This window comes from Argiope bruennichi, chromosome 1 (genome assembly GCF_947563725.1).
Source record: "Argiope bruennichi chromosome 1, qqArgBrue1.1, whole genome shotgun sequence".
Classification (NCBI taxonomy): Eukaryota; Metazoa; Arthropoda; class Arachnida; order Araneae; family Araneidae; genus Argiope; species Argiope bruennichi.
The window spans coordinates 41,407,246-41,434,851 of NC_079151.1; the positions used below are offsets into that span (position 1 = coordinate 41,407,246).

The 27,606-nt window shown below is 28.7% G+C and overlaps 1 protein-coding gene across 1 annotated transcript in view; it reads left to right on the forward strand.

The window, feature by feature from the left end:
* LOC129966636 (guanylate cyclase 32E-like) overlaps positions 1-27,606 on the forward strand; it is a 332,599-nt gene that overhangs the window by 173,551 nt on the left and 131,442 nt on the right. Inside the window, exon 2 of the mRNA XM_056081138.1 lies at positions 20,082-20,391. Coding sequence (XP_055937113.1) covers positions 20,082-20,391 — 310 coding nt within the window. The remainder of the gene's footprint in view (positions 1-20,081; positions 20,392-27,606) is intronic.

A 27,606-nucleotide genomic window follows, 5' to 3' on the forward strand; every position in this document is an offset into this window, starting at 1 on the left:
AACTGTTACAAAATAAGCAGTTTTATTTGCTTTTGATAACATCGCTATTTTAAATATGAAATGCTTTAAAAATAGTTCCTAAAGAAAAATGGAATTACGTATGAATTATTCTATTCTATATTCTACACAAATAAATTTATCTATAAAAACAATTTCTTATGGTTATTAATTAATCAGACTCTATTTAAACTAATTATATATTAGTGTAATTAATTACTGGACAAACATATTCAGGGAATTAACTTAGTGTTCTTTTTCATTTTTATAAAATGTTACACATTATGCCTGACAAAATAAATCTGAAATACTTTTCTCTGAAATTTATTAAATCTATTTAAAAAATAAGTATTCTTTTCATTCCTTTTTAATTTAAATATATATTCTTTATATATTGAAATGAGTTGTAGAGATTGAGTGATTTCTGCTTTCTGAAATCTTAAACAACATTTTATCGTTTTTACATTTCTTGTAGTGTGATCGATTCTGAGAAAAAAAATGTGTGCACCATATGACTTAGAATACTGAATTCGAAATTCGATACTTATTCATACACTTGAGAGTATAATTATTAAAATTAATTTAATGAGAGTTGAGTGTAAAAAATGGATAGGTATTTAAATACAATTAGGAATCTGTTTGCCAAGATCAAAGTAGTAATAAAATCGTTATTAGAAAAACAAATCAACAATGGAACTCGGAAAACGTAGGTGATCAAAACACAAAATAATTTTAAAATATGATAAAATTACTACAGAATGCAAATAATATAAAAATACTGAGAGAATGATTTCATAAAACAAAAAATGTACCACGATAGCAAAAATGACATCCTATACCAATGAGATAAATTTTAAATAATAAAAAATAATATGCAAATAAAATAATATCGAGGTATAATTTTATTAAAAGACGAAAAGTTGGAGGAATTGGTTAATTTTGCAAATATTTTTAAAAATCTATTTGTTGCCATTTTTTTTGTAAGCCATATAATCTATTTTGGTCCAGGAAATAGAAGTGTCTGCTATCTTCATGAACCATTATAGGTGGAAATACGATTTTGGTTTCGCTATTTGTCAAGTGATTTTTAAAATATAGTGAAAACTGTATTATATAGTGAGTGTTTGAGCCAAAGTTATAGTTCGTTGCTTTATGTCAAATTGAAATTTTGCAGATATTCGGAAAAAGATCGTTTATCAGAAAAAAAAATGTTTTTTCCTTATTTTTTCTTAGAGATCATTTTTTTTTTCTTTCGCCGAAAGCGAACTGATTTCAGAAAAAAAGCTATAGAAGAATTTTCTTCTCTTACAGTCGTCCCTTTGGAACAGCCAACTGTTCAGCATAATTTTTTCGAGAATACATTTCAGAAATGGTTTTTGAAAATCTTTTGTAAGATAAGGTTTTTCAGTGTCCATAACTTCTTTCACAAGACCATTTCTGCTATTTCAGGGCTTTCTTAACAGACGGTGGCCTTTATTCGGGTGAGTACGTAAAGATATTAAATGTGTCTCAGTTATATTATTGATTTTTTGGACTACCTGTAGAAAGTCTTTGCTAACAGAACTGATCCGATACAAAATGCTTAAAATCAAATCTCACCTTAATACTTCCAACTCTACCGACGAGACGTCTCGTCTTTCAAATACTTCCAATTACAGGTTTTTGTGGGCTAAAATTTGACTCTTATGCCATAGGTCTCTTATGTAATAGTTTAGATAGGTTGATAGATATGTATTAGAAAGTTCAACCTATCTAAACTGGCATTAGAGACAAATTTTCGCCCACAGAAACCTGCAAATGGAAGTATCTGAAAGACGAGATTTCTCGTCTGTAGCGTTGAAAGTGTTAAGGTCCTTGAACTCAGTTTGTGACTCTTGTTCATAGATTCCCATTTATTTTATGCCAAGCATTTGAAGGTATCATTTATGTTCTCATGAGAATTTTATATAAAAATTTTTATCTAAGGGGGGGATCAAATATTTACAATATTTAACTTTATATGAATTAAAAATATTTTAACATATCTTTCATGTATTTAGAGCTGCCTTTGATGAAAAGATTACGTAAATATATGATTATGAATTTGCTCTTAAAAAGTTGAAGTTGTCTGTAACTAAACTAATTGTAGGTTGTAAAATTATGAATTAATTGTGCTTCATAATTTCTTTTAGTTGCTGATTGCTTTTATTAACCAAGAAAACGTACTAGTAATGGATAAAATCTTATAAAGCTCTTTTTCCTGTTTTCCGCAAAAGCTCTTAATTAAAAAAAAAAAAAAAAAAAAAAAAAAAAAAAAAAAAAAAAAAAAAACTTCCGTTACCAGTATTGGCTGATATCAGATACCTATTTGTAAGAACTTAAAGAAAAGTATACGATAAAAATAAGGGAATTGCTGTAAAGAAATAACAATATATATTCTAGTGATACATTCATCAAAAATGATAGATTCACTCCAAAAATCTATATTTAATTACTATGTCATGTAAGATATTTGTGGTTAGCAATTTTATGTAGTGGAAGTGGAATAAAACCTTTATTGAATAGTATGTGAGGAAGTTTCGGTATAACTACTCTCAGTTAAGGTGATTTAAAATAATAGTGCATGTTCGTAGATTATATTCACTTTCTCTTTTTCATATATGCAAATATATAGGGGCCGGGATAGCCTGGTTGGTAGGGGGACGTTGGATTCATGTATCTTGGATAGTGAGTTCTAAACCCACCGGCTGAAGACTCACGTATATAAGGTGGCTGGTGCACATATAAATCTGTCTTGGTCACAAGGTCACAAGTCCCACTGTGGGTACTGGTTCAGAGGTGATCATTCTCTGATTCATGTCTAAATTACGCTCCGTGAATGAAATGTATGAATGAAGTCCGCCCCATAAAAAGGGTTGTGACGCATAAGTAGCTAAGCTGTACTATTGGCACTAGACGGTGCTACTGAAATCCAAGAAAGCTCTATCTCGGCTTAAAATAGCTGACTTTGTCAGCGGGCTTTTCGATGAAAAGTGTCGTAAGAAACAACAATATAAATGTATAATTCTGACAGTTGGTATTAACTTTTTAAAAAATTTTTGTTAAATTTGAATATCATATACCATGTGCAATCAGATTTAATCTAAAATAACTAAAAATTCATTGTAAACTTTTAGATTCAATGTAATTATTTAAATTTAGAAAATATCCGATATATACATCATTTATTCATTTCATCGCAAATCAGAAACATTTGATATCTTAATTCACCATTCTTCGCTGAATACCCAAATCACATAATTTCCTTGGCAATATAATAAATGAAGTTACGCTTTAACAATGTGTTTAGCTTATAACATATTTTAAATAAAGATATTATTTTGTTACACAATGGTTTTCTTCAATTGTGCAACATTATACAAATATATTTCTGAGAAATAAGAGTTAAACTTTCAACTGAAAAGGGATATCCTAATTGAAATTATTTAATGAACCCATAATAACGATAAATTTAATCTGTTTCGTCTTCATTGTTTTCTCTCTCTTTGCAGTTAGTGATTCTATAAACGAAGAAATTTTGATTTAACAGATTATTAATTAACTTCGAGAAGTGCTCTGGAGTACCCAGACTAAAATAGCACTTATCGCCTCTAGATAATATTTTTTCAAGGCAGGAAAATATTTTCTTTTCATTTAAAGGTATAATTAGGGACATTTTCTATTTGCGAGGAAAATCTCACTCGATATTATTTTTTAAAAGTCAATTGTAATTGGGGAGTTAATTTTCCTTTCATACATTTCCATTATTTTGTTAATTAATGTAATTATAAATGTGGAATTGTCTGATAATTTAAAATGTAACAATTAATCTACTATGTAAAGGAATATGCTCAACTTATCGTGAGTTTTTTTATTCCTAAACCAAAATCAATAAATTCTTCTAATGAATTATTAATTTACATGTTTCATTTTAAATACCATAAATATTATATTTCATACAATGATATTTTTGTTCATTAAAAAGCATTCCGTTTTATTTTTTTTATTTGTTTAGGAACAAATTTACGTTATAATAAATACAAATTTTATTTTATTGATTTTATAGATTTTCACTCTTAAGTAGTATTTTTGTCAAGTTAGAAGCTTTATAATGCTGATCATTTTAATTTTCATCAGAATTTAAACGTTATAAATGCCTATAAATCAATGACATTGTTGTTTGTACTATGAGGAATCACATTTATATTTTGCGAACAAAAGTTAACTTTGAGGACTTACGATTTGAAACTTATTCTCAAAATATCTCCTAAACATGAAAACTAATTAATTCTTCTGGATTAAACCTCTTGTAGTATGGAAGCTTGGGGAAACTTTACGGATTTAGGTGTTATCCACGCATCCAGCCAAGATTAAGAATTAAAAGAAAGATCAGGAAATGCTGCAACCCCGTAGTTAAAACAAAGGTTTTATCTAACTGTGCAAAACAATATTTTACTGTAAATTATGGTGGCATGAAATAGGAGTTATGCTAATTAATATCGTGAATTCTTTCTTTTGTATGTTTATTTCCTTTAAATGTTGTTGCATTTCTTCATTTGATGAAGTTTTACACTGGATAAATTATTGAAAGTAACAACGCGGAATTTTTTTTTTTTTTTTTTTTGTATTTGATGTGTTACGTACAGTGAGCAAATCTTATTTTACACAATTTTGAAAAGCAAATAACATGCAATTTCGCCTAACAATAGGATGAGTCTTTTATATTATTTGACTATGAACATAACTAAATCTTCTGGTAACATGTAAACATCTTAATTTAATACATTATATAATAATAACAACTTATCAAAAGGAAAAGCACGAAAAAAAATCGAAATAAGAAAAACAAAAAATACAGTTTTATATCGGTATGCACACAAATTGTAACAGGAACTGAATCGTTGCCAGACAAGAAATAGAAACTATTTTCTATAAAAGTCTAAAGCAGGAAAATAATTAAAAGGCAGTTTCTAAGGTACAATGGTATTAAATAAAATTATTTCATTTTCCTAACCCAAATTTGAGCCCAATAATTCGGCAGAATGTAAATAAGAATGTAGAAAATTAGAATAATTATGTATATTTCATCCTTAGATATTTTGAGGTTATGGAATAACATAAAACTTCTTTAATACAATTACTCAAAAAAATTTAATTAAATTTGTTTTGGAACTTAAATGCTCTTTATTTTTCAGGTACAAAGGATACTTTTAAATTTATTTCAATTCACAAAAAAAGTATTATTAAACTATACATACATTCAGTTTACAGTCTGTTCCTATGGAAAAAACACGTTTTCATTTCATTTTTCTTAAATATACTGAAACAGATAATATTTTTTTCGTAATTTTTTTTTTCATGTAATAATAATGCAGATACATAAGGAACATTTCCTTTTTTTTCCTTTCAAAACAAATGTTTAAACATGTAAGAAGATTTTATTCATATGAAACTATTCCTTGCCAATTTAATCGGATAATTTATGAAAAATTAATTTTCAAAGCGAACGAAGTTCAAAGACGATTAAAACAATGAGGCGTAAGGGATTAATTAAAATGTGATTATGTTGAAACATATCGAAGGAAATTTACGAACTTAACTTTTTTTTTTTAACAAAATACGAAAAATGCGCATCTTTACTCGTAAATTATTCGAGAATACGTGATTCTTCTGCATAGTTTTCACAGATAAAATATGTTGCATCAATGTTTCATATTGACCAAATATTTATATATATACTATCAGCACGAAGGAAAAACTTTTTTCATCATTGACATTAGAACGGATACACTTATGCAAATGTGTGAAAGCATTTAACAGTGTCATCAATTTTCGGAAAATGACATGAAGTTTTATTCATATTTGTTTCCAAAGTTTTTAATACGAAATGTATTGATACGTCTGCCCTAAAATGGTTTAAAAAAATCAAAATAACAGCATTTATTAAGAACCTTCTTGAATTTAAATCATTTCCAAACAAACACAGGTTAAATTAGGTTTCCCGTTTAAGTATTTGTTTATTAATTTCAAAGTATTGAGATTTTCTTGGTCAGTTTCTAATATAAAAAAATAATAAGTATGAAGTTAGTAGCCTCGACTACTAAAACTGTTTAGTAAGAAAATATTTTACTATTTCTTCCATGCTTATCATAATAATAAAAACAGATTTTATATCTTAATAATAGAATGCGTTTCTTTCTTTATATAAATTCCAGCATTAATAGAAAAACTCCTTTTAATAAAAAGTGTTCTCACAAATATCTTACAACATTTGTAATTTTTTACTATTCAAATTTTTGACATTCAAAGAATTCAAAATTACCAGAAGTGATACAATTCAAGAACTTGAATTCTTACGAATATATATATATATAAAATTCAGTCAATATAGATTTTCATTTGCTTATGATTCTCCCAAGAAGAAAATTTTATTTGGAGATTTTCTCCCAGTATTGATTTTCAATAAAGAATATTTCGGATACGTGATCTGTTTTTATTACAGTTCTGTTTCAAAATGTACTTTATTCTACTGGTTGAGAAAAACAGATACATTGTTCTTTAATTTAATATGTGTATATTTTTTATTCAGCCTTATGCTTAGAATTAAGAAGTCTGATAGAAGCAAAATATATGTGAAATTGGAATTTAAAATAGCTGCAGAAATTTAAGCATTGAACAGTATTTCATGTGCTTAAATTGTATTATTTCATGTAAGAAATTAATATTTTTACAAAATTTATTTCTTTAAATTCAACCGACATTTTAAAATGATGAGTGCCGGCTCTTATCCAATGTTTAATTTTTTTTCATTGTTGAGTAAATGTTGAGAGATGTTATTTTGTATATATGATTGATTAAAAAAATGCAATCCTGGTATGCTTAACAATTTTTGTTCATTTATAAAAAAAATTACAATAAAAAAGCTTTTATTTATATTCTTTTTCACACTTTTCAAGAAACCTCATAAGTTCAGAAATACTTGTTGATAAAAAATCCACATAAAGTCATAACAGTAAAAAAATGTCTTGGCAAAATCTAGAAGGCTTAAAGTGGTATCTCATTCAATTGCTCAAATTTTGCCTCAATAGAATGAAGCGCATGTAGGATTAAGTTATCGCCTTCCTTACCTGAAGTAATTAATTAATTCTGACATGATTAACTAAACATTTGAATGATCATGTTTATACTGATAGCATCATGAATTTGAGGAATCATTTTACTAGCAATCTTTCTTAGACTGCATCTGGGAAATGAAATGAAAACTATACAGCCTACATAATTTTCATTAACAGCTTTTCATTCAATAAGTTGCATTTTTACCATTTGTCATGGATTCAGATTCTACCATAATTTTATTTTCTCCATTGTTTACTTCATTACAGCCCAATGTGCTCTGCTATTGCCTTCTATTTACTCGTCTAACACAGTTCTTGAGTCCACCACATTTAATTAGATAGATAAATGACTTCCTGTCAATGCCGCTTTAATCAGCTCCGATAAAAGCGGAAAGAGAACATAGTTTCATTTGAGCTCCTGGTAAAATTGCAGTGAAGCCTTTAATGTTACAGGCAATCTTTCGCTACGTTAGAAACTGCTGACGTTTAAATTTTAGATGTTAACATGTCTGTATGCTCTTATGTGAGTGGATTTATTGCTCTGGCGAAAGTTTCGAAGATGTATATGGGTTTATTTGCCTTTAGAAATCGAATTTCCTCTTATTTATATATTTTTAAAGAGGTTAAAATCAGAATTCCGTACAAATCCAAACATTTATTTTTCAATTGATATACATTTAGTATAATAAGATAAATTTGTGTTTTACGTAATTATTTGAAACTGAACTCCAGAATTTTAGAAGCGACATACATTTTTAGGAGGAGGATGAAATTGAATTAAAAAAATGAAAAAAAAAATGAAATTGATGAATTAGTATATTTTTTATTAATAATAGTTGATTTATTATTTTACTACTAAACAAAAAATCCTTTTAAATTTCCTCTATATTTAATTATAATCAAAATAAACTATTGGACCCAGGAGAAAGACGCTTTTTAGAAACTTTTTTTTAAAGGTTGTAATTACATGACAATAGTTCTCTAAAATCAGGCTTGAATGTATTGTCATATAAATCTGTAAATTAAAATAATTATTAAATCTCAATGAATCAATCTCTATCTTGAACTTCTTGCCCAATTTCAGAGACTATAAAATTAGTTTTTAAACTCCATATGAAATTCGCGACCATTCGATACAGGTGGTTATCAAAATAATGGAAACACCTGTTAATGAAAGTGACATTTTTGAATGCGCTTCGTAAGCATTAAAATATAATAATAACCACAAGTTTTTTTTGTTTTTTTTATAAATAGCAATGTATATATTCTGGTTGTATGTGTTAGCTTTATTGAAGTTCTGTAGTGCTTGGAATTTTTTTTTTTTTCAAAAGCGTAAGATGTAAGCTCAGTGAAAGATATTGACGGGTATTGAAGCGGATTGTAATACCTAAAAAGCTAACAATTGCAGCAAAAGTGATCGCAGAGCTCAATACCCATCTGGATTCTCCAGTGTTAGTGATTACAGTTAGAAGGTACTTTCATAAACAGAATTATGGCAGAGCAGCAATACTCAAGCCAATTATCGCAGTTGTTAACGTAACCGCCGTCTACAGTGGTGTCACACTCACAAAACCTGGTCGATCGATAAGTGGAAGAAAGTAAATAATCTGACGAATCGGGTTTCACTCTTTTCCTTACAACAGGAAGTGTGCACGTTTGCAGGACACTGTCCAACTGTCAAGCATGAAGGAGGTACTGTCAATATATGGGTAGCCATGTCGTGGTTTTCTGTTGAACCAACCGTAACGCTGAAAGGAAGGATCACTGGGAGAAAATGTAGAGAAATTTTAGCTGACCAGGTCCATCCTATGATGCAAGCTTTGTTTCCTGAAAGAGATGGCATTTTTCCGGATGATAATGCACCTAACCCTGCAGGAGGCTAGTCCAATCAATGTTTGATGGACACGAGAATGAAGTTAAACATCTGCCTTGGCCCGCACTCACCTGACCTCAATATAATTAAACCGTTATGGTAGAGCGTTCAATACGGAATCGATATCCTCCAGCGGCATTGCTCCCAGAACTTTCAGAATATCTTTTGGAAAAATTGTGCAATATTCCTCAACGCTATTCAATATTTGTATGAATGGATTCCTAGGCGAATCCAAGTTGTATTATATACCAAAGGCGGTCCTACATCATACTAATAAAAGATTATTTATAAATATAAGGTGTTTCCATTATTTTAATAACCACCTGTACATCCTCAATGATCATCATTCCATACAACCCACCTTATCCAAGATATATCTCAAAAATACTGTTTCATTGTTATATATATGCTATGGGGAAAAACAAGACGGGATTCCACACTTCATCTGTCACTATGTCTATTTTCCCTTATTTTCATTTATTTAGGAAGGTAATGGCATTTAGCTGCGTCATTATTGCTTGTCCACTCCTTCATGTTCGAGAGGCATCGAAAATTTATTCTTTGCTTTTTAACAATGAAACATCACCGTTAAGTTGTATACCATTGAAAAGGCCAAAAACATTGAAACCGCTAGTATAGGATTCTAATTTCAAAACTGCACTGTTTCTCTATTTATTAAAAATGAGAATGGTCTATATATCTTGTGCAAATATAAATATCCATAAAATTATACTCTAAAAGATTAAAATGTTTGTTATTACAGATACAAAATAAGAATAGGAAACGTTTGATATGCATCTAATTTTTGTGTAAAAATAATTATTCATTTAAATACAATTAATTTCCTTCTATTGCGATTAAAAGATTATTTAGATTTTCAAAGTTGCTTGTGTAAGTTTTCTAAAATCTGCATTTCTATTTACTAAACATATAGTATTCCATCTCAATATAAATACTGAATCTTAATTTAAAGATTCAAGGTTTTTTCCAAACTACTTCTATATTACAATTGCCATAGAAAATTTAAATATGTGGGTTTGTTTTACAGAATTGCTCGTATACATAAAATTTATTACTATTAAATTTCGCAATTCTATGTATACTCTTTGTGTTACTAGATTAAAAAAAATGCCTCTTTTATAAAAAAAAAATACTAAAATGCCACTTTTATAAGAATGCAGGTACAAATAAAACAATGAATCCATCCATTCCAAATACCAAAACTTAATGCATTAAGAAAGTATTGAATCAAATTTAGCGAAGAATCTTTTTTATATATATAAATTTATTATAGGATTCTTTTGATATTAAGGTAGACGGCTGTAATGCAATTATTTCGCCTCACTTATATTTATTTGCAGGTTGGCATGGTAACATTTCAACCAGTCATGCATTTTATGTCTCTCTAATTCAATATGGCTTATTTTTCTTCTCACTTCTTACAATCATATCTACAGAAAGGAAAAAATTGAAAACAAACACAATTTTGGGTGATGTAATGTTTCTTACTCTTTTATTTATTTTATTAAATGCGTTGAAATCTACCTAAATATATGAGTTGCTTTTCTTATTGTTCCGTATGTTAAAAATAAACATCTCTTCTATTGGTAGACGAGACAGTGTTACAACTTTGCTCTTCGAACTAATTCGCTTTGAAAACGGAAGGGAACAAATGTAGTCTGTAAGAAGTTGGTTCTTTTATCCTTCTGAGAATTCATTATATAGAAATGCGTTCGTAAGAAATAAAATAACAATTTAAAAAAAATAAATACTTTCGACGAAACTTAATAATGTTATTGATGAAATGTATGATTGAAATGGCAGATGTGATATTGGAATCTTTGACTTTTGACATATAAGATACATGTCCTTTTTACATATGCAGTTTCAGTTGAAGTTTCAAATTTTAAATTGCATTATTTAAACAGAAAAGAATTTTGGAACATATATATATATATATATATATTTCAGTAAATTTTGTATTGCTATTTCAGTTCTCTTCAGATTTCCTTCTTTCCCTTATGTACTCTCTTTAATATTCATCTATTCTGATATATTTTTTTTTTAATTTAACTTCTGCTGACTGCAATCATAAATTATATATTTATTAATGATTTACCCCAGGAATTTCTATTCCTGCTATAATTAGAAGAAACTTTGTATAATTTGACTTCATAAATTATGTATTCATGCAAGATTTGTATAACATATCGAGATAAAAAAATTAAGTTGCATTAGTTTAAAAAATTTCAGTATTTTAATGAATGCATGGATTTTTTAATACCAAGTTCATTTTTCATATTTATATCGATAATCGTGTTATTGAATCAATTGAATTTCAAGTAATATTTGCATCCTTTTTAAAATATTTTTTTTCATTTAGAAATATTATTTTGTGTCTATAATAATGTCTAGACATGCAATTAAGTGAAGCTCAAAAAATTAAATCCAAAACTCTCTTAAATATAAAACAGGGTAAAATAGAAAAAAAGTGTTTCTTTCTTATTTTTTCCAGTGTAAAGGTTTTTTGTTCCATGATATTTAAGAAATATCTTATTTCATCTGTAATCGTATTGATATTATTAAATGAAATCGTATCAATCTTAATCGTATCAGATTTCAGTTTTATTTAGATCTATATTATCATTAGATGTATGGTTTCTACCAGTGATACAATTAAACTTGGTTGAAATGTGTGTGAAATCAATGCAATTGTGATCATTTGGTTTCGTTTTATTATATTATATGCAGCGTTAGAAGTATCCATGTTTCTTTATCCGTTGTATCTATTTTATTCTGTCTGTACAGTATGAATATTATTGGCAGCTGTTCTAGAATAAAATTATCCAATACGCATTTTATTTAAAACTTCTGTAGATATTTGTGAATATTAACTATATTTATTTTTATCTGTGTTTGGTCCTAATTTTTTTGAGCATTTTATTTGAAATAATGCGAAAAAAAAAAGAGTGTAGAATTTTAAAAACCAAACCAAACCATAACCAACCCTTGCTTTTCACTTTTGAATAATTTTGATTTTACACTCGTTTAGCAGAAAGAGTGAAAATTAATTATATATATATTGAATATTTCGGCAATACTGTTCGTTTTATTTTACTTTTGACAGAATAATAAATGTATAATTTTATTTCTCACAATAAGATTAATGATTTATAAGCATAAACAAACTTGTTTTTGAAAGGTATCAGGTACTTAGTTAATCTAAAACTGTTATGTTTTCTTATGTTATATAATATCTTTTCATAAAGCAGTTTATTTATATAAAAACTACATTTATTTTATGAATTCTCATAGAATATTATGATCGGTACCGTGTTGATGCTTTTAACTGAGAAAGGATTATTTAAAAATAAGCCAGTTAGCATTCCATTAAATCATTTATTTATTAGATTAAAAGCTTACGAAGAATTTATATAGCATTACGAAGATTAACATTTGAAATTTCAGAAAATTCTCATCTCCATTTAAAATAAACAAATAATGATATAGCTTCTTTTCTATGAGAATAAACGTGCTTGGTATTTATGTAGCTTCTCTTTTATTTGCTTTTAGAACAACTTATGTAAGAAATGTACTTGCAGAATATTGACTAAAATAATTGAAAACAAGGATATTTTAAATATTTCAATAGTAGAGTGACTTCATGTTGATTTAAAGAAGGACAAAAGATTAAATTTCTGTTTGAAATCCCTCTCGGTTCGTTAAAGCAGAAATTTAAAGAGTTTTAAATGCAAGCACACGGATTGTTTGACATCGTAATGCAAATATTATGAAGCGAGAATTCCGTGCTAAGCCTAACTAGCTTTACTGAAAGTGGAATCATTTTTAGTAGAATAATCTGGAAACATAAGGAAGTTAAAACAAAAGATAAATACAACTTTTAAGACTTTTAATTAGAGGGAAGAATTCAAAAGTCTGTGAATGAGTCATAAATGCATCGTTTATTAAGAGGCGAAGTTGCATCAGTGTGTAAGCTGGTTTTAGTGTGAAATAGTAATTAAACTGTTGCGATAATCCTTTATCCGACTTGATTAAATAGCTAGATTTATGTCTTTTCGGAATTCAAGTCGTTTCATTGTCGAATAATTGACTTTTTTTTTTTATTTTCGCAACATTTCTAAAATGTTAGAAAAAGACGAGGCATTATTTTAGACATCTAATGAGAAAAAAAAAAAGTAAAACTTCGTTTAATTTTCGAACTTTTTGTTGAAATTTTCATTTAAATTTAAGCAGTAAGATGTCAGTTTTTAACTGGAAAGCTAATTTTTAAATAAACTCAACTCTGAAAGTTTATGAAACAGAAAATCAAATTTTATATTCAAAAAATGTAACGAAAAATCCTAAAGTAAAACAAATTTTTTATAAGTAAAAAAAATTTCAATTTCTAATATAAGATATAAATAAATAAATTTATTTTATTAATTATTTATTTATAAGTAAAGTTATTTTTCTTCAAAAAATTTACTTTAGTAAATAAAAAACATTTTTTTTAAAAATATTTAGCTCATTTAGATAAATTCGAAATTAATAAGAGGATTCTAATAAAAGAAAATATTTCTGATTTCTTCTAATTTATTTTTTATGATCAATCGCATCTAATTTTTTCGAAAATAATAATAAGCGGAGTTGAACCAGTAGCACTATGTATTTACCAAAAAAAAAAAATTATTTCGGATTCAAAAGGATATATTAAAGTGTCACCATAGATGAAAATTCATTGGAAGAAACATAAGAAACAGTATCAAATGAGAAATTCAACAACTTTAGATATAGGCTTTACTTCAGAACCGGTATGTAAATCGGTAAACAGATTATGGAATTATATCTTATATGTATCCACAATGGTATGACATTTTAAACCTATTTCCTTACACCTTGCCAAAAAGAGAATAGAAGTAAATTTTGTATACAAAAAAAAATGAAAAGCAAAAAGTAATATTGATACCAATGAAAAGACAATCTTTTTCTATTATTTAGGGAATTTTTAATACTGTATCTTAAGCAGGACATGTAGCACATCTTAAAGCTCATTTGAAAATAATTTTCCGTCTAAATAATTATTTTCTTGAATAAGATCAGCAACTCTTGAGGGATCTATTTCAAACCTCTGGAATATAAGCAACATAGTGAATTATTGAGAAATTTTTCCTGGAATTACAGAATCATAAGCAAGTTACCACATAAGAAGTGTCTCATGAAACATTACTTCTTTGAGAAGAATCAATACCTCTTTGAGAATCAATCCAATAATTCAATTGCATATGATCTAGTTTTCTGACAGAATCCATTTTATTTCTATAGTTTCGTATGAAGCGAAATGGACAAACCCAGAAGCTAGAATTTGATAGATGCCAAGTTTAGCACATTTTAAAGTTCTGTAAAATCCGAAACACAATAACTAAATTAATCTAAAAGATGTTCTTCAGGAGCAAAAACACATTTCTCAAACGAATCATAGATTAAATAAGGCATCAGGGAAATGAAACCACGATCAATCGTTGCTGTACAGAATATGCAAGAGGGTATTTCAAATAAATAACTGCGAAGAGGCCTACTTCCTTCGTATTTGAAGTATTTTAACCTAGTTCGACTAAACTCGGACACATATGATGTTATTGGAAAATGTTAGGTATAAATATCGCCTGATCTTCAATTATTTACTTTCATCAGGGAAAATTAATGCCATACTTGAAATAAAACTAGTAGGAAATATTGTTTACTAAGGAAATGTCTAGCGTATTAGCAAAATTCAAAGACATCTCTAAGAGATAAGGAAAATCTGTTTTGCAATAACCTCTTCAAAAATATTAAGTTATTTTAATAACTCCATAAATATTCAGCAGGATTTTCAAGACGCAAACAGAATTATTAAGAAGATATTAACTTATCTATAATATTCTCTTATAATTTAATATATTGTAATCAAGAAAAGGATTTTCTGTCAGAATTTTTCAATTCCTATTGCTGTGTAGTTTCTATCACAGTGAACTTTCGTGTAAATATTTCTCTAAATTTAATTTTTGTTCCATTTTAAAAACTTAAATCTGCCTCATTACTTTAACATATACGAATTTTCAACTATTAAACCATTATTAATTTAATTTTTGAGTTGGATAAGTTTTCAGTTTTTTTTGTTTTTTTTTTTTTGTTTTTTTCAATGAAAGAAATGGCATCTTCCACTTTTAGTCTGTTAGTTAGTTTAGTTCAATTTAGTTAGTATCTTCCCTTCTAGAAGTGTAAGTGGCTCCAAATACGAAATTAAAGGACGCGTGATTTTTTTTTTCTTCCCAAACTGTCTATCTTAAACATTAATTAGTAACATTTAACAAGCTAATTAATTATTATGTTAGCTGTTTAATAGGTTCAATAATTATTAAAATCCTGTAAATGCTTCATCTAGTATCATAGAGAAAAAGTAATTTTAAAATCATGATAAAGAGCTCTATACGACACATCAAGATTAGTTTACTTCTAAATTCAATAATAATAATGAGTGGAACTTTATTAAAAATGTAACTCTGTTCTTAGTCAAAGAATAGTTTTCTTTTTGATAATGAGATCAAAGTTGATTATTGTATTTAAATTATTTATTTTATATACAAATATTTACTATCAATGTAAATACAAGCAAACACGAAATGGAAGCACTTTAAATGGCACTACATTTTTCTTATATATTATTCTATTTATTTAGTTTTTTTCAATTTTCATACTCTAGGTTATATATTAATTGCAATTTTGAAATATTTAAATATTTTATGCATTTCTTAATGTATTATTAGTGTTTAAAAAGTAGCATTTACCCTAATTTTGCAATGCCACTGCACATAAAGTTCAATACTGAACCATATCTAATGATTTTAATGTATATTTATCTATAGATTTACTGCAATTTAGAGTGCATTAAGTTATATTTCATACGTAATGTAAAGAAATTAAATAAAATGGATTGCAATTTATATTGTCTATCATCCTTTATTAAATAATTAATTTTTAAAATGCCCCTTAGATAGAATATAGATAGTGCAGTAAAAATTTAAACACCAAATAAAATTTACGCTCCAATAAATGCGTTTCTTTCTTTATTTTTGACTCATTGATTACAACATTAAAGATCGCATCTGGTTAAATAAAGATAAAGCAAAAGAAATAAATAACACGTTTGCGTATAATTTGTGGGTTTAGCAGTTTCAGTTTAATAAACCTATTTTACATTCACGAAATAATTTGTTTTTAAGCATAAAATAAATTACAGTGATTATTATTGCTTTATTATTTGATCAAATTTAAATTGCTTAATATCCATTTTATATATTCTTGCAGAATGCAAACTGTGTAAAAAGTTAGATAAGACTTAATTAGCGAGATAATTTATGAAATTACTACATTTTGATATATACTTCAAGATACTCCCTTCTGTAAAGATCATGCATTATTATTTTTCTTTTTGTAACAGAAGGATGCTTTTTTGGGGTGTAAAACCTGATTTTTTGAGCTGGTGCTTATGTTATAAAAATGAAATTTTTTTAATTCGATCAGATAATACATAAAAATTTTAATTTCCTTAAGGAGATTATGAATATGCATCATTTTAATTTTTAAGTTAATGAATTGCAGTTAAAAAAATTTCTGTAATAAATATTGTAATTAAAAATTGTAGAATATATTTTAAAGAAATTATAATTTTTATAATTTTAAACAATCAAAGAAAAAAATTAAAAATTATCTATGTGTTCTGCTTTTTTGCTTATTTTAAATTTTTATGACTTAAAAATATATTTCGAACATATTTGCACATCTGATACCCACCAAAGTTTCTTCAGATAAATTTTAATACTTTTTTTACTAATGGAACATAAATTGCTTAATTGTTATAAAATTTCATTGGAGCCTTGTTAATATTTGGATATTTGTGAGTAAAGTTTTCAAAATTACAAACTAAACATTATTCACTTAAACTGTTAATACATATTAAAATTTAGAGATATAACATATGAAATCATCTTTGTGAACATAATACTAAAAATTCAAAAGTATATTAAAACACGACGACATTCAGCCAGTCTGTAAATATGCTCTTTTTAATCTCCTATTTTATGTAAATGACTATTTTATAGAAAATTTAATATTTTACATAATCTTTCATTCGTTAACGTCTTTATTTTTTTCAATTAAAATGAATAAGTCTGTTTTAGTAAAGCGTTTAATATCTCGTGTTTTCTTAAAGATTTATACATTTTTCCAAACAATTTTTAAAAAACCATGGAAAACCAAATTTCTCTACATCATCCATAATATTTAAATAATGAGAAAATTTAGTTTAGTGTAAGACAATTTAAATAAATATTTACATAGAATATGGAATATAAAGGCATATATTTTTAACGATGAATTTCAATCTACAAGATGGTTATAATTAAACTTCCAATATAAACAGCATCATACAACGCAAAAGGGTGAACGAATTGCAAAGGAATTTAGTGTATGTACTATACACGAGATGTGCTCACGAAATTTCGAGAGAAAAAAACATTTAGTACCAAAATGTTCACCAGGGGGTGCATTTTCTGGAAAAACATTAATTTCAACACAATAAAACAAAACAACAGGAACAATATTAACAATCCAGAACAAGAAAATTTGAGTAATAAAATGTAAAACTGGGAAAAACTGTCAGTTCTAGGTAAAAATAAATAAATAAATAAATAAAAAGTCGAGATTTGCATGATTGCGAAGAGGAAGCTTTATGCAAAACTGATTAGGGTACGAGACATTTGCAGTCGTTGTCATATTTTATGTCGATGTTTCCGATTTTAATGATGGCGGTATCTTGTTGCGACGCTGAATAACTTAAAGAGCTCCATAACGCTTCATGTGCGAAACATCACAACTGATCAGTTACAATCTGCTGTTGAACACTCTGTCCATCGACTTGAAATTTTTCAGGTGAATGAGGGTCGTCACATCGAGCACCATTTCCTACATCATCCTGGATAAGATTAACAACTGCTCCTCTTGTGCAATTTCGTCCGAATGCTCTTTTTTCTGCAATCTGGACTGCTTTTTTTTTTTTTTTTTTTTTTTTTCTGAAACATCGTACTGTTATTTTTTCCTTACCTTTACTTAATGTGGTTCGATGACAAGGTGATCACAAACCAGTCAATAAAGGTTAATATTGTTTCTGTGTTCCGTTTTGGTCGTTTATTGTGTCAAAATTAGTGTTTTTCCGGAAAAGGCTATCTCTGTTTGACATTTTGGAATAAAAAATTCTTTTTCGAAATTCTGTGAGCGCAACTCGTGCAAAGTCTATAAGCCAAATTTCGTTGCAATTAGTTCACCCGTTTGCGTTGTATGATGCTGTTTATAGGGGAAGTTTAATTATAACCACTCTCTATAGCAAAAGTTAAAAGAATTATTAAATGTTGAATGAATTCTAAAGTAACGGGTAGCATTGAAACAGCATCTCTTCAATAAGATAGAATAAATCTTGCTTATACCTATTCTTTTCCAATGATTAGCCATTTTAAATTTCATTTATGAAACCAATTTTCGATGCCGAAATGTTGTTTCCTGCTTCATTATCCCATACTGTTAAAGAAAACATAGCTTTTAATTTATAAACATATAATGAATTGTCAGTAAAGCCTCATTAAAATCTCAAAATTTGAAGAAAATCTTTTCAACAATTTGTTCTTTTATAAGAATAAAACAAACTTCCATGTTATTCTTTTTTTTTTTGTTTTATACTGAATTCATTTAAAAGCTAATTGTATCAAAGAAATATTTTTTTGATCTTGCATTCATATTGATTCTTAGATGCAAATTACACTAAACTGGGTTTTTCGCTCCATCAATGGAATAGATACATGAATAGAATGGATAAATTTTATTTGCTACATAATATATATATATATATATATATATATATATATATATATATATATATATATATATATATATATATATAATATAGTATGCATTAATTATTCTTAATATATATTCTCAAGAATTAAGACGAATTAACCATTATTTTGTCAGCACGAGGAAATGCCGCTTTCAATTTAATCTTAAACCTACATCTGAAAATAACTCAACTCATTAAATGATCATTTCATTTAACTATGCCTAATTTATTGTCATTGTGGTGACGTGTTTAAGCTGATTTATCAAGCTAATTTCGTTTCGTGCCACACCTATTATATATTATTTTGACGAATATAATTATAGTTGCCTTTATAATTATTTTGTTTCTTCTTGTATTTCTTTTGAGAATATTCTTCATTTCGATCCATTTTCAAGTTTTTTAATTGTATGTGATGAATGAAATTATACATACATATTAACCTTCATTTATCATTATTCCCACTCTATTTTATTCCCTTATATTTATGTATTCCGAAATAAAAGAATTGCACTGAAAATATCATAAATATTATGATATTTCAAGTTTGTTTTCCCAATTGATGATATTTCCAGTTTTCCTCCCAATTGATGATATTTCCAGTTTTCCTCCCAATTTTACGACTTTCAGTGCCTGTTATTTGATATCTCCAAGTGATATCGACATTCTGAATACCGGGATATCATAACAATGGTAAAGGGAACTTTGTGCTAATAGAAACAATTTTTATGCAAATCACATGAATATGTGTTTGTCAATGAATTATACAGTTTTAAATTTTATATAAGTGGAATAAGATGAATAAATGTAGAATAAGACATAGCTTCTAAAATTCTTTATAATTTTGTCGAAAAGGACATTCATATTTCCAGTAAATATTTTTCCAATTATGAAGAGGTAAACTATTATTTTTTTAATAAACGAGTCAATAAAGAAAGTTACAATCAAAGATCAAATTGGTTTAGCTTGAGTGCTTGTATTTCGAATGACAATTTTTGAAGTAGAAATATCCACAGACCAAAATTTAAATTTAGATTCATTTCGGAATAGCAATTGCAAGTTTTGTATCATGTTTGCTATCATATTGTTATTTTTGATAACTTCTTGCAAAGATATTTACGCATATTTACTAATAAATTTGTTTGTTTTTTTATAGTTTTGTGCCCACCACGAGACATCTGATAAGAAATTATATCCAACTTTTGCCCGAACTCGTCCACCAGACACCCAGATATCAAAATCTGTTGCATCGTTGCTTCTTAGTTTCGGTTGGATGAAGGTGGCCTTTCTGTATTCGACAACACAAGATAGAAACTTCAGGGAAGTTTCCAGGACCATTATCAAGACTTTGGAAGGAGTTGGCATAGAAGTTCGATACCTGGGCACATGGCCAGAAACTTACCATTATGGCTACGGAGAGAATCCTTTTGATCAGCTGGTTGAGAATTCATATCTAAATGCTAGAAGTAAGATATATTTTTTTTATATAAATCATTCTTCCTTTATCTTATGTGGCATATATGATACTGAAAAGGAAGCCATTGTTTTAAGAATGGTAATCACTTTAGAAATAAAAAATTTAATATGTAATCTCAGTAAAGAATGCATAACTTAAATAAGCAATTATTTATGAACTTAATAAATGAGTATTCTAAATTACGATGCGTAGTTTCTCCTGAAAATTAAATGATTATCTATTAATATTATTATGCTTGTAAACCTAAATTCTTAACATTTTTCTTTTAAAATTTCTATGAAAATTTCTAGAAAAATTCACTAAAATAATTATTTATAATGACACCAAAAGTTATTTAATGTTTCGTTTTTGGAAGCTTGTACTAAATTGAGAAATCAGCAATTTCGCAAATCAGAAAATACAGATTATTGTATATTTATTATTCGTTGATGTTAATTTGTTTAGGAAAATTCATTTGTAACTTTAAAACCTGTTTTTTTTTCGGGGGGGGGGTCTATTACTTTTAACTCTTTCGAATTCACGATTCCAGATAAAAGTCAAGCTAGAATAAGTTTATCCTCAGGGCTTAAATAAGTTTAATTTGGAACAATATGGATTTATTCATTTGTAAACTTTCTGTATGTAATTCTACTTCAAATTTGCAAATCTATAGGACTAATTAAAAAAATCTCAAATAAAATATGAACCCAAATAACTTTCTACACACGGTTGGAGTGAAAATTTTTCAGATGCGGAATGATGGAATTTGTAATTTATTTCCTTTCTCTTTGAATTATTTTAAATTTATTAACCATAATGTTGGAAATTGCTACTGGGTAAATTTTGTTAACCTTATTTCCTTTTGAAATGTAATAATGTTTTACTTACAGTGTACTATATAACTTGAATATTATTTTGTTGTTTTTAACTTTATAGTCACTCATTTATTGTGCAGAAATATTTTAATAAACTATTCAGTGCTATATATATATTAACTTAATTTGTTAACAATACAAGAAAAACGATGAAATCCTTTTTAATTCTCTATATATTTTCAACGCTTTTTAAATATCAACTATCAGTTGAAGAAAACTTTGTATAAAACGCATGATATAAAGATTAGCGTATATTGCAAAGGCATTCCCATTGATTTATGGGGAGCACTGAATTAACTCTTTTACTGGGTCAAGAAAACACTTGACTGGATTGAGATTTCGGAGTGGGTGACTTGCGATAGTACTATGATTGTCTATCAAATTTCACTAGTGTGATAATATCGATAGTTATTATGGTAGTTTTCTTTTATCGTCTGTTGCCTGTAATAGCTGAGATTGCCTGACTGTAACAAAATATTCTTAGATTATATCAGCCGGGAGCCGTAGAATCACAATTCAAAGCTTGAAATACAACATTAGTGAGAAACGGAAATGTTGGTAAGGCTTTGTACCAAATATTATTGCTGTATAAACATAAAGAGCTCTCCGGTTCATCTCGAAGATATGAATTACGTAATCTTCGACTACCGCATGTGATAATCCTTCCAATATTAGCAAAGCAATACTAGCTGTACACTCACTATGATCAATAGTATATATCTGACGGCAAATAAAATCCTATGTTATACCTGTAATCTCCCTGGAGAGCCATCCTTGTAACTGTTTAATACATCTATGTATTTCAACAGTTAATTTAATTTTATGATGCACTCTCAGTATATACGGTACATTCAGAATTTGATATTATACATTGTTTTTTCATGTGTCTAAATTTTACAAGATTTTATTGAAAATAATCATTTAAATTTCATTTCTTAAAAGCTATTAAATTAATTATTATATAATATCGCGAATAAATATATCACTTCATTCCTTTAATTCTAATTATTTTAAAAATCAAAACTAATTTACAGTTTGTTTGTTTTTATATTGACGCAGCTCAGAGACTTTTGACTCGAACTGTCAGCCGCAAAGTCATCAAATTTTGTACAGGGACTATTAATGACATGGGAAAAAGGAATCCGTGAAAAAAATAGTTCCAAAAGTTGGCAATAGGGGAAAATGTGGCGTTTTACACTTTAAGACAGCTAAAATTTTGCATAAAACACGGGGGAAAATTGCAAAATCTCGATTACGCAGTCTACACCAGCGCCAGTATTTTGAGTTATAAAAAGAAGCGGGGCATTGAAAATTATTTCAAATATCAATTGATTTATAAAATGCGTTTCACTTTAACGCAGCGTGTATTATTTGTGAAGCTCTTTTATCTTAATCTGTCCAATGCAGTGACCGCTCTTTGCGAAATTAGAAGTGGAAACCATTTACGTAAATGACCTCTATCAATTAATGCAGCGAAAGCAATGATTAAAAAATTAAAAAACAGGTCATCTCGCAACTCGGCCTGGTAGAAGACGGAACTCGGTATTGGAGGATACAATCACAGATGTTGCGACTGTGATCGTTGAAAGAAATCAGACAAGCACTGCTGGTAATAGCAGCACACGTGGAGTTTCCCGACAACTGGATGTTAGTGTCTCAACAGTATGGAAAGTTTTAAAAAAATTCTTCAATTTTATCCCTATAAAATTAGCCTTTTGAATGAATTAAAACCTACAGATTATAATCTTCGATTAACCTTTGCTCTGACATTTCTTGCCAGGATGGATTTCGACGGCGCTTGGCCTCTGGAGTGATGAGGTACATTTTTATTTGAATGGGACTGTTAACACTCAGAATTCTAGAATTTCGGCATCTGAAGAACCCCATGTATTTCAAGAAATCCCACTCCATTCTCAAAAAGTAACTGTTTGATGCGGCTATACCGCAGATATTATAATCGGACCATACTATTACCCAAGCAAGACTTCAGACTTGTTCCGTAAACACTCAAAGATATTATGATATGCTGAGTAGTTTTGTTATCCCACAACTTCAGCAAAGGCAATGCTTAGATAAAATTGTATTTACGCAGGGTGGAGCACTACCAAATATTGGTACATCCCTACATCAACTGTTGCACCATCACTTTACAGAAGAAAGAGTGATTAGTCGCAGTTTTCGTCCTGTATGGACAAATCGCTCCCCGGATCTAACCTCATGTGACTTTCTTCTGTGGGATTATTTAAAATTGAAAGTTAATCTGGTGGAGTCCCGAACTTATCATTTTTAAAGGAAAATATAACACGGACTGTTATGAACATGTCTCTTGAAATGTTGCATTCAGCTGTAGAGAATATGGCGTACAGAATGCAATCAGTCCAAGAAATTGGAGGTCATATTGAAAATAGCCGATGTATTCCCCGGGAAAGTGATTCTACTGAACAAAAACAAAAGAGCAAAGAATAAAAAGGAAGTCGAATAGAATCTCCTGTAAATGGTTGCAAATAAAAACAGAAGTTATTTTTTCAAATAAATCACATTTGTGGAAAAATTAATTATTTGTTATTCATTTATTCGTTTACTTTAGCTTGTGCAGTTAAACTTAAAATTTAGATCAAAAGCGCCACATTCACCCTATCGGCAATTTTTCGAACTAAATTTTTTTTTGCGTATTTGTTTCCTTATGTCGTCAATAGCCCCCGTACAAAATTTGGTGGCTTTGCGGCGGATAGTTCGAGCTACAGAGGTCTCTCAGTACCGTCAGTTTTTTAAAAAAAGACTATTTTTAATTTCTTGGAAGATCATGAATTCTGTCATATTAATTATTAAGCAGAAATTAAACCCAAAAATTCATTAAAATGTCAATATTTTTATTGACTCGTAAAATAGCTTTGATACTCTAAATTTATCTGTAAATTTCAAGAGCTTCATCTATATTTTTTATTAAATTACCGAATTATTGATGTATGACAAGAAAATAAACATTTTAGATGTGTAACAATGTGTAAACAGCACCCGATTACAGAAAAGAAATCCCTATAAATAATGAATTTCAATATAAAATTATAAATAAAACTTCTTGAAATTTTATTTAAATAAGAGTTCAGATAGGATTCTTAAATTTTAACTTATTTTACATATGAAATGGTCTATTTTATGCAAGGGAGAATTTTAAATTAGTTTTTTTATTATCCACAATCTAAAATAATTGAAATAATTTTATACACTCCTGTCCAAAATTAAGGTTACAAAAATGTTTTTCAAAGTAATTCTAAATGGCTACCAGTAAAATTTAAACAAATTATATTTTATATATTGCGAAGGACCGGTAATACGATATTAACCTTTGTTGTGGAAAAAAATGTGGTTTGGCATTAGTTTTTGAGGAACTACTGAAATTAGACAGTTTAGGCATCTTGGAGCTTTGCCTACAATTTTGTGAATATTGCATTAAAACAAAAAAATTAACCTGTTTCCAGTGAGAGTGGGTTCTCATAATCGTTTAGACGATTCCTTGAGATGGAGAATCGTTGGCAGGCTTGAAGCTGGGCAGTCTCAAGCGGAGGTGGCTCGATGGTTACAAGTGGCACCGAAAGTGGTATCCAGGCTGTGGAATCAATTCTAAACAAGTGGTATTGCAACCAGGAAAGCTGACCAAGGCCGTCACAGAGCAACGACGCTTGCACAGGATCGCTATTTGGCACTAAGCGTACGACGGCAGAGGCTGACAACGGCTCCTCAACTTGTTCGTGACTTTGCTGCTGCGTTTGGAATAAGAATTTCCAAACAAACAGTATACAGACGTCTAGCAGAGAGGGCTCTTTATGCCTGGCGACCAGTTGAGTGGGTCCGTTTGACTGCATCCAACAAAAAAGCCCGGCTGTTGTGGTAGCAAACACATCAGTCCTGGGAATAGCAAAAATGGGGCGTATTTTTTTCAGTGATGAGTTGAGATTTACCACACAGAGTAATACTCGTCGAATCTTTATCTGGGAAGAGCGAGGAGCTCGCAACCATCCATCTTACGTAAAAGAAATCGACAGATTTGGTGGCAGAGGAATCCTTGTCTGCGGTGGCATAATGTTGGGCAGTTGTACACCACTGCACGTCTTCGATGCGGGTACTGTCAATGCACATCGCTATAGGGATGAGATCCTTGAAACCTATGTGATGTTGTTCCGGGGTGCATTTGGCCCAGACTTCTTGTTTATAGACGATAACGCGCGTCCACACAGAGCCCAGATCGTTGATGATTTTCTTGAGGAAGAGGATATTCTACGTATGGACTGGCAATCGAGGTCTCCGCATGTCAATCCTATTGAACATGTTTGGGATGGTCTCGGAAGAGTCATTGCACAGCGTGACCCCCCCCCCCTCCTAATACCCTCCAAGAGTTAAAAGCCGCGCTTTTGGAAGAATGGGCTTTGTTGCCCCAAGCATTTATTTACACCCTCATAAACGGTATGAAAGCTCTTTGTGAAGCCTGTATAGCAGTGCACGGTGGTCACACTCCATATTAGACAGGCTTTTCCGGAGATAAATGCTCTTTCTCTGATTCATAATGTAACACTTTTTGATATACCCTGTTTCTTAATTCCCAATTAAAATCTTTTCCATGTTGTTATGTGTCTATGTTCTTTCTTCCCTTGTAGTGTACCTCTGTGCAAAATTTCGTGGCAACACAGAGAATAGTTTTTCATTTTTCACAGATTTTATGTTTGTGACCTTAATTTTGGACATGAGTGTATATGTTGTTAATTTTTTAGTAGCAGAATTGAGTATGAAATCTGTTTTGTGGTATATTATATATGTACGTTATAATTATTAAGATTAAGACTATGATTTATGCATTTTCGAACTTTTTTTTATACATTCAATATGAGAATATATTATTGTTTTCCTCCCATTTCTTGCAATGTTTCATAAAATACAGTTTAAAATAAGTTTATCAGCGTTTCTCAAAAGTTACAGACTATTCTCAGAATTTTATACCATGTTATAGGTGCAATATAAACTTGAAATTGATATTCCTTTTACTGTATTTTTTTCTTATACTATTTTTTGACTTTAATCGCTATGAAAAAATCATTATCTTTTTAACAAAGTAGGGTGCGTTTTTTTTTTTTTAATTTTATGAAAAATGTGTCTTGTACAATAGTTAATGGAATTAATTCTAAGGTGTGTAATAATATTTTTAAAAACAACTAAAGTCAATATTAATGCATTTTTCAAAAGTAAAAAAAATAAAGCATTAATCAGCAGCAGAAAAAAAGGACATCCTGATTGCATTTAATTTATTATGATGTTCGTTTTGTAAAGAATGTGTAAATTTGCACTACTTCTATCAAAGATTATTAGACTGTTGTTTTGTCACAAGCATATAACACAATAACAAAAACACGCAATGTATTAAATACATAGAACTTGATATGTGATTTGTGACTAAAATAATAGTTCTGCTTTAACTTTTGAATTTAATCCCTGACAAAGAAAGGTATCCCCAAATGCATATTCCGCACATGTGTATTAATCACATCTCCGCGATAATACACACAAAAAAATCTCGAAGTGTCGAGTGCTTTTGTGCTATTTTAAAATTATTTTTCGCCTAAAGTCATACGGTTATTAATCGGGGTATTAATAATTGGATATAATAACAGAAAGATTTTGGGTAGTTGGCGGCACTCCTGTTGATTAATCTTCGTATTATGAAGACTGTAAATTTGGAAAGAATAGGTCAAAATCAAGTTTTATGATTTCAGGATTTTTTTAATGTTTACGGCCAGTATTATTCTAGAAAAATGAATACAATTTAATGAGTCAAACAAGGAATATAATTATTTTTTCTGACCTATCTGCCGTTTTGCGAAAAACTTTTAAAACAATTTTAGTTTGAAACTTCTTTGTAAAATGTACTACACGTATTTTCTTTAATATGATCCAAAATCAAATATTGTAATTTTTGGGGAGGGTTTAACTTTATACTTTTCATTAAGAACATTATGCAAATTTTGATCATTTAACTGATTTTTCCATGTACAGATGTGCATGTAATTCGTATTATTTTTAAATTTGAGCATTCAGAAGCATCAGAATTAGATAAAAGATATATGCATTCTTAACTAGGATAAATAAAGCTATCAATTGGAGAAGCGATAAACCGTATAACTTAAATTGCATACATTAGCAGATGGAATTATTACAAATTAGGGATAGCGGTTTGGGAGCTACATGTTCAAAGCTTTCAACATTCCTCCGATCGGTATTTTACACTATTATTTTATTGGAGGCCATGTACCGTAATTATTTGTATCTTAACTATCGCTTTTTATACACATAATTCCAGATTT